We start from the raw sequence: 12,471 nt of genomic DNA on the forward strand, positions 1-12,471 counted from the left end.
AGCAGGGAGCAACGGGCAGCTCTGGCACCATGTGCTCCCCAGCTGGGAGGAAGGGTTGGACTTCGGATGCCGGACACTATGCGGGGCATATAAAGATCAGAGAGGAAGACAGACACACACCTATGTCGTGCGGTGACATCTTCTGAAACATCTGTCAACAAGACGATGCCACTGGGGTCTGCAACGAGAAACGGGAAATGGGACGAGGCTCAAAGAGAAGCAGCATCAACCACAGACAGACCATGCTGGAGGCGGGGGACGGTGCATGGCACACACCCCCATCCCACTCCTTCCAATGGTCCCCTTGCTCCGGAGCATGCCCTCCACTGGGACCATCCCAGCAGCCTCCTCCAGGAAGGCCTCCCTGCTTCCACCCCACTCTCTTGGTCTGTTTCTAACACAGTGGCCACAGGGATTCTTTTAAAGACTAAGTCAGCTGGCGTCCCTCCTCTGCTCAGTCCCTGCTGCACGTACGTCCCTGGTATTGACCTCCCTGCCCTCAGCCTGCACCTGGGCCCTGGCTGCATCCCTCCTTTGCTGGAGTGCAGTGGCGCGATCTCAGCTCGCTCCAACCTCCACCTTCCAAGTAGCTGGGATTACAGGTGCCTGCCACCATGCCCGGCTAATTTTTGTATTTTTAGTAGAGACGGGTTTTCACCACGTTAGCCAGGCTGGCCTCAAACTCCGAACCTCAGGTGATCCGCCCACCTTGGCCTCCCGAAGCGCTGGGATTCCAGGCGTGAGCCACTGACCCCGGCCCCGTCCTACTCCTTGGTGGGCCTGTGCTGACCACCAGGCAACTCGCCCCTCCCCAGCCCCAGCCCCTGACCCTGCTCAACCACGGTCTTTCTTTCATCCCTCGTATCCAGCGGGTGCTTTACACCTGGCTCACTGGTGAGTCCTGTTTTGATGCTGCCCCCAAGCCCTGTCCTCAATCACACACCATGAACGGGCCTCACCCCCGGCCTGGCTCCTTCCAATGGCACATCCTTTGCAAAGCTTCCCCAGGGGAGTCCAACCAGAGTTCCTGCCAACTCTACCATGCGCATCCCCGACCAGATCCTGTGTTCACCTGCCAGTCCTGGAATGGCCAGGCTATGTCCACAGGGTCACCCTCAAATGTTTCAGAACATTCCAGGAGAATGCTCTGCACTCCTCAGGGGAGCTGCACAGAACAGGGACCACCTCCCAAAAAGCTTCCAGGGCCAACAGCGAAGTTAAGGTGTGATGAGTGAGCGTCTCAGCACTGAGAATCCATCCATACCTAACGTGACCGTTCTTACAGTGAGCCACACATTTTAGCATCTGGCAAACTGCATACTTCATGAAGCAGCAGCACGCACAGGGACCAAAGCGCGCCCAGCAAGGTCCCCCTGCCCCAGTCACCAATAGGGCCACTCGAGCCACCACGGCAAAGCCCTAGGCAGCACGTGGCCTTCTAGTTCCACCGGCTTCAGCTCGGTTCATGGCCTACGGGGCACAGCTGGCGCCCTTCCGTCGTTGCTCCCGTCTACGAGTGGGCAAGGAAGGTCCCCAAGTGCTGTCGGGGTCCAGTGCACCTGGGTCTATATGGAGGTGAGCTCTGAGCGACACAGGCCATCTTCCGTGTCCTGGGCCCGCGCCTCTCAAGGCCGCTGTGCACACCAGACAGATGAGTGTTATTTATCAGAGATAAGCCTTTTTAAATGTTTTCTTATCCTTCCCTGCTTGCAAAGCAAAGACCCAGAGGTCAACAAAGAGGATCAAAGGGAGGAGGAACGCCCGCCCTACTACCAGGCAGAGCAACGCCCCCATCACGGCGGGAGTAACAGTCACCATCAGAGGGATCTTCTGAGGGCCCCGCATGTGGGACACAACTGCAGGTCGCCCGCATCATCTCCTCTGATCAAAGCACCACCACCATGAGGACGAGGTTTTCACTCTGTATGAAGAGGAGACTGAGGTTCAGAGAGGTGAGATGAGATGCCCATCATGTGGCCAGGATTCCAGTGAGGTGGGCCTGACCTGAGCCTGCGCTCAAGGTAGTGTCATGCTGAGGCGGGCATCCTGCAACATCACATGAGCCCCCAGCCACTCCCAAGAGCTCAGGCACCTCCACACACAGATTTGTTCCAAGTCACCCCTCTCATCACTCTTGGCGTCTTCCTTTGCTTTCTCTGCATTTTTTACTCGTGTTACTCTATTAATTGCTCTGTCCCTGCAAAAAAAACGTAAAACAAATGATGCCCCGGCTTGTCAGCTTGAGGGGCAGGGGAGGCCGCCATCCCTCAGGGCCTCCCCGGGCTTCTCATTCCCACTGCTCAGCCTGCACACGAGCATGGGGCCGTGCTCAGACCAGAATGGTGTCCAGGTCTCCGAGCATGCCAAATGCCACACACAGGACACTGATCATCCCATCAATCATAACTGGGACTCAGACACCCACCCCAAAGCAGGGGCTAAAGAGCTCCCCATTTACACCCAGTGCCCGCCACCTTCCCGCCCTGCATAAGCTCACTTAGAGCAAGATACCGGAGAAGCTTGGGAATGTGGGTCCCACGGGAGGATCCTTTCAATATCGAAGCCAAAAAGAAACAGGGCAAAGCACCCTCGAGTCCTCCGACCGTCGGAACAAGAGTGCTGATACAAACTCCTCCAACAAGTCAACATGATGTTGGAAAGACAAACTCACAACAGTTGTATTATTTTACTCAATAAGTCAAACCTGACAAACATCTCAAATGGCTATGACCTATGAACTTCAGTTTTTGATCTTTTTATGTGCAGCTGCAAGATGAAAGTTTCTAGTGGCTGCCTTCTGGCAGCAGAGTACACTAACTCTCTAAGGACAAAACAGAGCTGAAACACTCAGAAATGACGTGGAAAACAACACTGCCCTGAGTTACTGCCCCAGTAGGATTTTCCCAAGATGGATGTCAATTACAGTAAGAGATTCGGGTTAGGGGCCACCTGGGTTCCTGAGTCTGGCTGTTTCTAAGCCTTGCTGCAGTTGTTTGTGTTTTGGGATATAGGTCCTTAAAAACAGGTATTGGCTGATTTGCACTGCATTTACTGAAGCCCCAGTAATCACCTTCAGAAGTCCCCTTCCGTCTGGTAGTGGACCAGCTGTGTTCACAGCAACATGGAACCACAGGTGGCACCGCACACAAGCATGGTGGTCACTTGTCAGAACTCCACGCTTCATCAGTAAAGGAGACCACCACAAAGTCCCCTGTGGGACACCCAACACACGATCTCCCACAGATGCACCCCCCAGGGCTGCTGCCCCCACTGTCTCGGGGCTGTCCTCCAGGTTTCTGGCATGGGCTCCTCCCTCCCTCAATTCCACTCCCAGCAGGAAGCTCCCTGAGCTGCTCGAAGGCTTCTACCTCCTCTCCCCACCCTTATCCCAAAACCAGGGGGTCCCAAACCCGACCTAATGGGCAATCACCTGGGACATCTGTGAAATCAGCTTCCTAGGTCTTCAGGGCAGAGACCGGAAGAAGCTGTCAGGTGATTCTGTGATCCCTGCTCCCTCGGCCGCAGCGCCCACTGACTGAGCGCCAGCTGTGGGCAGGCCCCACCCCAGAGCTCGGCCCAGCCTGCCCTGACCCACTGCCTTCCTGGGGCTGCCAGATGCGCTGCCTCCTGAGCCACTCTTGCTTCCCCAGGGAACGAACACCCACGTGTGTGAGGCCCCAGGAATGAGGAGGACAGCAGCCCCACCAGGGAGCCAGGCACATGGAGCTGCAGGCACGTGTGCATGCGTGTGTTACATACCTGTGTGAGTGTGTGTACCTGCAGATATTTTTTATTCCCAGTGCATCTCCATAATATTCTGCAGTGTTAAGCAGCACAGATGCTCCTAAGAAATGCTCAACTCTGTGCTGGGTGTAGTGGCTCACACCTGTAATCCCAGCACGTTGGGAGGCCAAGGCAGGAGGATTACTTGAGGCTAGGAGTGAGACCAGCCTGAGCAACGTAGGGAGACCCCCATCTCTACAAAAAATAATCCCAGTTTCTCGGGAGGTGGAGGTGGGAGAATCTTTTGAATCCATGAAGTCAGGGCTGCAGTGAGTTGTGACTGCGCCACTGCACTCTAGCCTGGGCAACAGAGTGAGACCCCACCTCAAAATAATAACAATAATAATAATAATAATAATAATAATAATAGGCCGGGCACAGTGGCTCACACCTGTAATCCTAGCATTTGGGAGGCTAAGCCAGGTGGATCACCTGAGTTCAGGAGTTTGAGACCAGTCTGGACAACATGGCAAAATCCCATCTCTACTAAAAATACAAAAAAAAAAACTGGGTATGGTGGCGCATGCCAGTAGTCCCAGCTACTCAGGAGGCTGAGGCACAAGAATCACTTGAACCTGGGAGGCGGAGGTTGCAGCGAGCCGAGATTGTGCCACTGCCTTCCAGCCTGGGCAACAGAGAGAGACTCTGTTTCAAAATTAATTAATTAATTAATTAATTTTAAAAAATTTTAAAAATAATAATAAATGCCTGACTCTGGGGGTCATGGATTTTTTGATACATCAAACAGGAAAAGAAACACTGCAAGAAACAGTAGGAGCCAGGCTCTGCCAGCCGATGCGACCTCGGCTCCGGCTGTCACCGCAGGCCTCCAGCACCTTCTCTTCTGTCCTGGGTCACTGTATGAAGACTAAGGATTCGTGGGGAACGTGCCACTTCCCTTCAGCGCAGGCGCCCGTGCCCGGGGCCAGTTGGGAAGGCAGAAGAGACACTGTATGGGGGAAGTAAGGTTGGAGAGGACGCTAGTCATCCAGGCCAAAGTCCCCACTTTACAGGCGACAAAACTGAGACCACACAAGGAGGTGCGGACGGGGCTGGAGTTCTGACCAGATGCCTATCTGTCCGCCTCAATGACAGTGAGAAGATGAGAAAGGCGGGGGCCAGGCGCAGTGGCTCACACTTGCAACCCCAGCACTTTGGGAGGCTGCGGCAGGTAGGTCACTTGAACCCAGGAGCTCCAGACCAGCCCAGGCAACACAGGAAAAACCCCATCTCTCCAAAAAATTAGCTAGGCACGGTGGTGCACAGCTGTAGTCTACCTGGGAGGCTGCCCAAAAGGGCTGAGGTGGATCTCCTGAGCCCGGGGAGGTTGAGGCTGCAGCGAGCCATGACAGTGCCACTGCACTCCAGCCTGGGCCATGAGAGTGAGACCCTGTCACAAAAAGAAAAGAAAAGGGGGGGGAAGGGGAGGGAAGGGGAGGGGAGAGGGGAGGGGAGAGGAGAGGAGAGAGGTGGGGCTTCCAGTTCCTGATCCAACCCACACAGCCTGGTTCCTGGCAGACGGAAGGAGGCCTGGCCCACCTCCCACACCCTGCTTCTCCCAGCTCACAACGGGGACACGCGTCAGCACCCTTTGGAAAGAACTAGTGGCAACCTCAATGACACGACACTCACGCCCATCAGATTTTCTGAGGATTTCAGGAAGTGCAGTGCCATGAGGGGTGAAACAAGCTTAAAATGTTCCAGCCTGTTCATCTTTAAGCTATACACAAGCTCCAGATTTTAAAAACGCATTGACTCTGAGAGGCCGCCTGTCCACCCTGCTTTGCACGGACAATTCTTGTGTCTGCCTTTCGTACCAGGGAAAGCTTACAGGTGCCCACTGCCCTGGAGGACGCTCCCAGCACAGATGGCAAGTGTCTCCTCGCCCTGGGTGCAGCTTTATGGAAACAGAAACTGGAAGGGCCTGGCGATTTGGTCACAGCGTGTAAAGGACCAAGAACAAAGAGTGGTTTCAAGTTCCTAAACTTTTGGAGGAAAAAATTAGAATAGTGGCTACAGCGAACAAGTGCAGGCCCCTGACCGCAGCAGCAGGCTTGGGGCTCTCAATGTGTGGCGTGGGCCAGCAGATCCCCAGTGAGGAGGAGACAGCAACCACAGGCAGTGCAGAGCTGGCCACAAACGATAGGGCAGAGGTATGTGAAGGAGGGAGCCGTTCCCAACCCAACACTGGGGAGAAAAGAATCCCTCTTATTTGAAATAACGGTAAGAGATAAACCGCGCAAGAGTCTCCAGTTATCTTCCATATTTGCCATAGGTCATACAGTGTCGCTTCTGCTGAAAGAGGACGACAAAAAGGATTCTGCTGCAACTGAAAACTCAAGATGCAAAGGGACCTGCCCCAACACTCTGCTTAACAGCCTGGGCAACATGTCAGGACTCCATCTCTAAAAAAGTAAAACACCTTCGCTGGGCATGGTGGCACATGTCTGCAGTCTCAGCTACTAGGGAGGCTGAGGTGGGAGGGCGGCTTGTGCCCACGAGTTTGAGGCCGCAGTGAGCCATGACTGTGCAACTGCACTCCAGCTTGGGCAACAGAGAACAACCCCAACCCTCAGAAACAAACAAAACAAAACACCACTTAAATGTGTCAGAATTAAAACCATGAGTTTAATTAAAACTGGGTCTCCAAACAGCCCCCTCAACAAAACGGAGACCAAAAAACAAAGATCTTGAGCAATGCGGCTCTTTCTAAAACCATGAAAGAAAAAACGGAGGGGAGAGGAAGCACGAATGCTCTGAAGAAAAGAGATTTTAAAAGACGTAGGCCGGGCGTGGTGGCTCACGCCTGTAATCCCAGCACTTTGGGAGGCCGAAGCAGGTAGATCACCTGAGGTTGGGAGTTTGAGACCAGCTTGGCCAACATGGTGAAACCCCATCTCTACCAAAAATACGAAAATTAGCCGGACATGGTGGCTTGGTCCCAGCTCCTCAGGAGGCTGAGGCAGGATAATCGCTTGAACCCGGGAGGAGGAGGAGGTTGCAGTGAGCCAAGATGGTACCACTGCACTTCAGCCTGGGTGACAGAGCAAGACTTCGTCTCAAAAAAAAAAAAAAAAAAAAAAAGACTTAAATATAACAAGTCAAATGCAGGGATAAGAGAGAAGGTGGGCTAGCTTTAGAGGTGGAAGGCAGAGACCCAAATGTGTGTGTGAACTTTGGTTAAAATTCAGGATCCAAAGCACCCAACTGGAAACACATTTCTGAGAAAATGAGAGAAATTGATCACAGAGTGTTAACTGTCGTAACGGCACTGGGGTATGTTCAAAACGTCTCCATTGCTTTAGACACGCATATTTAAAATCGAGGTAAAATGACAGGTCTGCAATTCACTTTGGAAAATGTCCACAAAGAAAAGGGGCATATTTGAAGCAAATGTGGAAAACCTTGATGACTGCTGAAGCTTCATAATGGATAAATGGGAGGGTATTAAACGAGTCACTCTACTTTTGTGTCTTTTCAATTTTTTCTCAATATTAACTATTTTTAAAACTTAAATGTTATGTTTTGAAGATTCACAGTAACGATTCATGAAACAAAACCACATTTTATGAGACTGGACCATTACAGGAGAGCATTCACTGTACAACTCACAGAGAATAAGCCCAACTGGCATTGTGGAAACTTTTGACATGGAAACTAGAAGTTAAAAAATAATTCTGCTTCTTCAAATTGCACAGGGTTTAGGAGTTTGGAAGCGTTTACATCTTTTTTTCCTATGCACTTACTTAAATTATTCCCCAAGGTTTATCAAAGACCCAAGGGGGACTGCACAAATACCCAGCCATGCTGCGATGGCCGCTGCCCCACGGGTAGAGGGTGATATCCTACCATGGCAAATGGGCACCAGTATTGGGAGAAGTGGCCATACCTTCATGGGGACCACTGAGGGAAGGGGAAGAGGAGGCAGGAGGAGTTAAATGGCTCTATAAACCACAGCAAAGGTCAGCTCTTCTCAAAGTCACAATCCTATTTAGACAACTGTCAAGTCTTAGATGTCACAGAGGTTACTTTGTGGCAAATCTGCGAGGGGTGTAACACACGGGAGCTTGAAAGCGTAGCAAAACCATAAGAGACAATATCCTGGGGGCAGGCAATCACTAGACACAGATCAAGACCTTTAAATGGTTAAAAAACCAAAAAACTAATTTGTTCATCAATGAAGGTTGAAGGTCACTGGAGAATCCACCCATCCTAAACAACTCAGTTCAAAAAACGAAAAAAATAGTAACATTTCTAACTTCAGATTCTAAATAACATTCACATATGTAACAGCATTTGTTTGTGATTGGTATAATGTAGAGCTATTGTGAACTGTCTTTTAAATTAGTAAGTTGCCGAATAAGGGTGTTACAAGTGGAAGTAGCAAAACTGTTTGTAATTTTTCTTTTCTTTTTTTTTTTTTTTCTTGAGATGGAGTCTCCCAAGTCTCACTCTGTCCCCACGCTGGAGTGCAGTGGCGCAATCTTGGCTCACGGCAACCTCTGCCTCAAGGGTTCAAGCGATTCTCCTGCCTCAGCCTCCCGAGTAGCTGGGACTACAGGCATGCACCACCACGCCCAGCTAATTTTTGTATTTTTTAGTAGAGACGGGGTTTCATGATGTTGGCCAGGATGGTCTCGGTCTCTTGACCTCCCAATGTAATTTTTCTATAATTCAAATTGAATGTCTTATAATCCTAAATTAGAAAGTATAAGATTAAAAAGAGTCTCAATGAAGACTATTCCAAAAATTCCTTTTACACAAAATTAAAAGCCTTAATGTGTAGCATAAAATTGAACTGCACCACAGACTTATAATTACAGCACGTTTGTATAACCTGAAACTTGGGTTCATTCCCATCCTGCCATTAGCTATGAGTTATCCTGCAGACACATTTATTCTTTCAACCACTGTCCTGTTCCAGAGAGTCCGCTCCCTACCAGGCCCACACCACAGCAACAATCTCCAAAAAGCAGCGAGTGACAGAAAGGAGCCTACCGATCATGAGGGCCAAGGAACGCTGAAAAATGAAATCGACAAGACAGCATCCCGGGGCAGTGCACACAGTACAGCAGTGACCTGGGGTTGCTTCCTGAAGCCCCGCTGTCAATGACAAGTAGGCAGGCAGGTGCTGGTCCAGTCCAGCCCTAACAGAGACTTCTTACTGTGGGTCTGGGTTATAGGGCCTGAAAGGCACTGCCTTGAGGAAGGCACCCAGAGAACCAGCTCGGAAGTCGGACCGATTGTCCTGATACTCACTCACTGCTGTGTGGCCTTGGTGAAGTTCTCAACCTCTGTGAGCCTCGGCTGTCTGTCTTCACAAACACCACCAACCTCAGCTAATGGAGTGAATTAAGTAACACGCAAAACACAACACAGAAAGCTTGACCTTCCTTAAAGCCTCTTCACTTTTTCTGGGCCTCCATCTTTTAAAACTGATAACCTGAAAAAATGTCGTGCTGTCAGTCCCGTAAGCTGGGTTCCTCTACAGGAAGGAGCTGGAAGGTCCCAACTCACACAAGGGGATGCCCGGTCCCTTCCCAAGAGGGGGCCTGGCCACCCAGGGCCTCTAGAGGCCAGCATCTGCTCCAGGACTGTGGCCCCTCCCAGGTGGAGGGGGAAAACCATTCTTCAAACGGCTGATGGCCCTCAGGGGTTGAAAAGTTGGTCAGACTCCGCCTTGTTGAAGCTTTCTAAATGACATCAGAAAAAAGACGCGACATTCGCAAGGCACGGAGCCAACAGCTCCAGCAGTGGGGGCCACCATCAATGGACCCACGTGGGCCAGGGGGCCTTCCGGACCCCACAATTTGGGGCCGGTCTGCAGCAACGAGGGCAGCATCGGGAGTGCGAGCCTCCTCGCCTGGCCGGGTAAACAGAAGCCCCGAGGCCGGCGGGGCCTGCGCCGCCTGCGGCCCGGCTGGGGCCCAGCGGACAAAGGGGAGCAGGCGATGCCCCGTCCCAGCGGCCAGGCCGGCCGAGAGAGCCAGGAGCCACGTGCCTGGTGGGAGCACGCCAAAAGCAGGAGAACACTTGACCGTTTTTTTGGCCCAGCAAGGAAACCGCCTTCTACTCTGCATTTCAAAAGAAAAACAATGCGTTACTGCTTTAAGTTTTTTAGAACTTTTCCAGAGAAAGACCGACTAGCAACAAGGGGTGCTACGGGAATCCACCTCGCCTCACCTCTCCTAGGAAATTGTAAAAGGAATTAGCACTTGAATGGGGAGGCCGGCGTGTCTGGAAGGAGAAGGAGCCGCGCACGCAGTTTGAGGGTTCCGGGGAGCCGCGTCCTCCCCTTTCCAGGCGACAGTCCTAACTACAGGAATTGGCCAAAATTCAGCATTTCCAGACTTTCCTTGGGAAAAGGGGCCGAAGAAGTGCTGGCAACAAGAAGGACCACAACGGAGCGCGCCACAGACTCCCCGCGGCTGGGGTCGGGACCGGCGCAGCCCCCTCCCCTCCCGGCCGCGCGCACCCCGAGCCGGGCGCCCCGACCCGGCCTCCACCCCCTCAGCCGCTTCGGGTCAGGCCGGGCCGGGCTGCGGCGCCCCCATCCCCGCCCGGGCAGCGAGGCCGGGCCAAGCGGGGCGCTCCGGGCCTCGGGCCTACACGCGGCGGCCGCCTCGGCCCCGGCCCCAGCCCGCCGGGCCCCGGGCGGGGGATGCGAGGACGCTGGGACGCGGGCCCGAGGCGCGGGAGGGGCCCAGGCCGCGCGGGGCGCCCCGACGACTCGCGGGGGCCGAGGAGGCCGGGGCTGCGCGTCCAACGCGGGGCCGAGAAAACGGCCGGCCCGGCCCCGCCGCCGCCGCCGCCGCCGCCGCTCCTCGAGCCCCCAAGCGCGGCCCCGGCTCGCCCGCCCCCGGCCCCCGCCGCCCCGACCCCGCGGCCCCCCGATCCCCGGCCCCCGCCGCCCGCGCCGGGCCCGCCAACCACGGGCAGGAGCGCGCGAACGGCCGGGCGGGCGCCCCGAGCGCGAGGACTCACCGGGGCCGGCTCCCGAGTACATGGTGGCGCCGCCGAGGGGCTCCGGGGCCGAGGGGCGGCCGCGCGCGCGCGCCACGGGCCCCGACGCCGCGAGCCGCGAGGGAGCCGCCGGCCGCACGATCCGCCCCGGCGCGGCCGCCTCGCCAAACAGGTTTACCCGACGCGGCCGGGGCGGCGGGCGGAGGCGGCGGCGGGAGCGGGAGCGGGAGGGGCGGGGGAGGAAGGAGGAGGGAGGGGGAGGGGAGGCGAGGCCGGCGGCGGGAGCGCGCGGGGGGGGGGAGCGGGGCGGGAGCGCGCGGGGGGGAGCGGGGCGGGAGCGCGCGGGGGGGGAGCGGGGCGGGAGCGCGCGCGGGGGGGGAGCGGGGCGGGAGCGCGCGCGGGGGGAGCGGGGCGGGAGCGCGCGCGGGGGGGGAGCGCGGCGGGAGCGCGCGGGGGGGGAGCGGGGCGGGAGCGCGCGGGCGGGGTCCGCGGCGGCGGCGGCGGCGGCGGCGGCGGCGGCGGCGCCGGGTCTGGCGGGGCCTTGGGGCGGGGACCCGGGGAGGGGCCTGGAGACCTCGCCGGGCGGTGGGAACCGCGGGCGGGAGCGGGGACGAGGGCCGAGGGCGGCGCGGCCCGTGTGGCGCGGGGGCGGGCGCGGCCCCGGGGACCCTTCGCTGCCACCCAGAAAAGCGGCGTCTTCCCGACGGGGAGAAGTCGGGCCCCCCGGCTGTGCCGCCGGAGCCGGGGGAGGCCACGCGCCCTCGCTTTCCCCGCAGCCCCCTCCCACCGTCAGCCCCTCAGCCCCTCAGCCCCCAGCCTGGCTCTTTAAGTTACTACAGAAACGCGGAGGTCGGGAAGCTCCCTCCCAGCCCGGAGCTTGAACTTGAACGCGGCCGGCCGCTCGCACAGGACCACACCGCCACCTCCCGGCGCGGCCCCAGAACCCAGATAATCCGTTTACAGCACTCAGAAAGTCTAAGAAGTTTTCAGTAAATTGTAGCTGGTATCAGGAATCAGATCGGCAGACACGCCCATTCCAGCAGTCAGGGGCCTGCTCGGACCGTCGTGCACCTCCGAGCGTTTCTGTCCCGTCCCTCTGGGTCCGTGTGTTTTTCGGAGGCTTTCCTGGAAAAGCCAGCCTGTAGCTACCTCTTTTCTCCCCTAAGTGATGGAGGATTAGAAGGCAGAGGGTGACCCACAATCTAAAGTGACTGGTCGCCTTTTCCCAGATTTCCCGGAGCATTCCTTCACCCCGTGGCATCGGCTGTCTGCATATTGGGTGCAAGGCCCTGTTCCGGGGGAAGAATAAACAGGAGTTCTGACTGCCAGGAGCTCCGCAGCCAGCAGGGTGGTCACTAGTTCTCTGCAGTCTCGGAGGACAGCCCTGAAGAAGGGCAGGAGAACCAGCACTTCCTCCGAAAACTCAAAAGGACATCAGTCTTCACCAAGTTGCTGATACAAAACGTGCTCCTGAAATGTGTAGTTATGAGCACCAGGACACCTGGGTAGGAGTGTGCATGGCATTCTTCATCACAGCTTGGACTGCATGGCACTGAATACCTACGGAGAGCAGGATGGAGAAACAGTGTGCTCATATTCACAGGATGGAATCTAGCCATTCACAAAAATTCCAAAGCAGGCAAAATTAAACTGCATTATTTAGGGAAGCATCATTAAGTAGTAAATAATTGACAGAAGAGCAAGAAGGTGGTTACTCTAAGTGTC

At 55.5% G+C, this 12,471-nt stretch overlaps 1 protein-coding gene across 8 annotated transcripts in view; it reads right to left on the reverse strand.

The window, feature by feature from the left end:
- AGO2 (argonaute RISC catalytic component 2) overlaps positions 1 to 10,942 on the reverse strand; it is a 117,940-nt gene extending 106,998 nt beyond the window's left edge. For 3 of the 8 annotated variants that reach the window (XM_054518882.2, XM_054518884.2, XM_054518885.2), the window contains exon 1: positions 121 to 142. Coding sequence is in view for 4 of the 8 variants with exons in the window: in XM_063726826.1 (XP_063582896.1) it covers positions 121 to 151 (31 nt within the window). In the remaining 4 variants the exon portion in view is untranslated. Of the gene's footprint in view, positions 1 to 120; positions 722 to 10,767 lie in introns of those variants that run through there. The other 5 variants (XM_024250989.3, XM_054518881.2, XM_054518883.2 and 2 more) reach the window with 5 other exon arrangements.
- Positions 10,943 to 12,471: the final 1,529 nt, after the last annotated feature.

This window comes from Pongo abelii, chromosome 7, assembly GCF_028885655.2.
Source record: "Pongo abelii isolate AG06213 chromosome 7, NHGRI_mPonAbe1-v2.0_pri, whole genome shotgun sequence".
NCBI classification, from domain to species: domain Eukaryota; kingdom Metazoa; phylum Chordata; class Mammalia; order Primates; family Hominidae; genus Pongo; species Pongo abelii.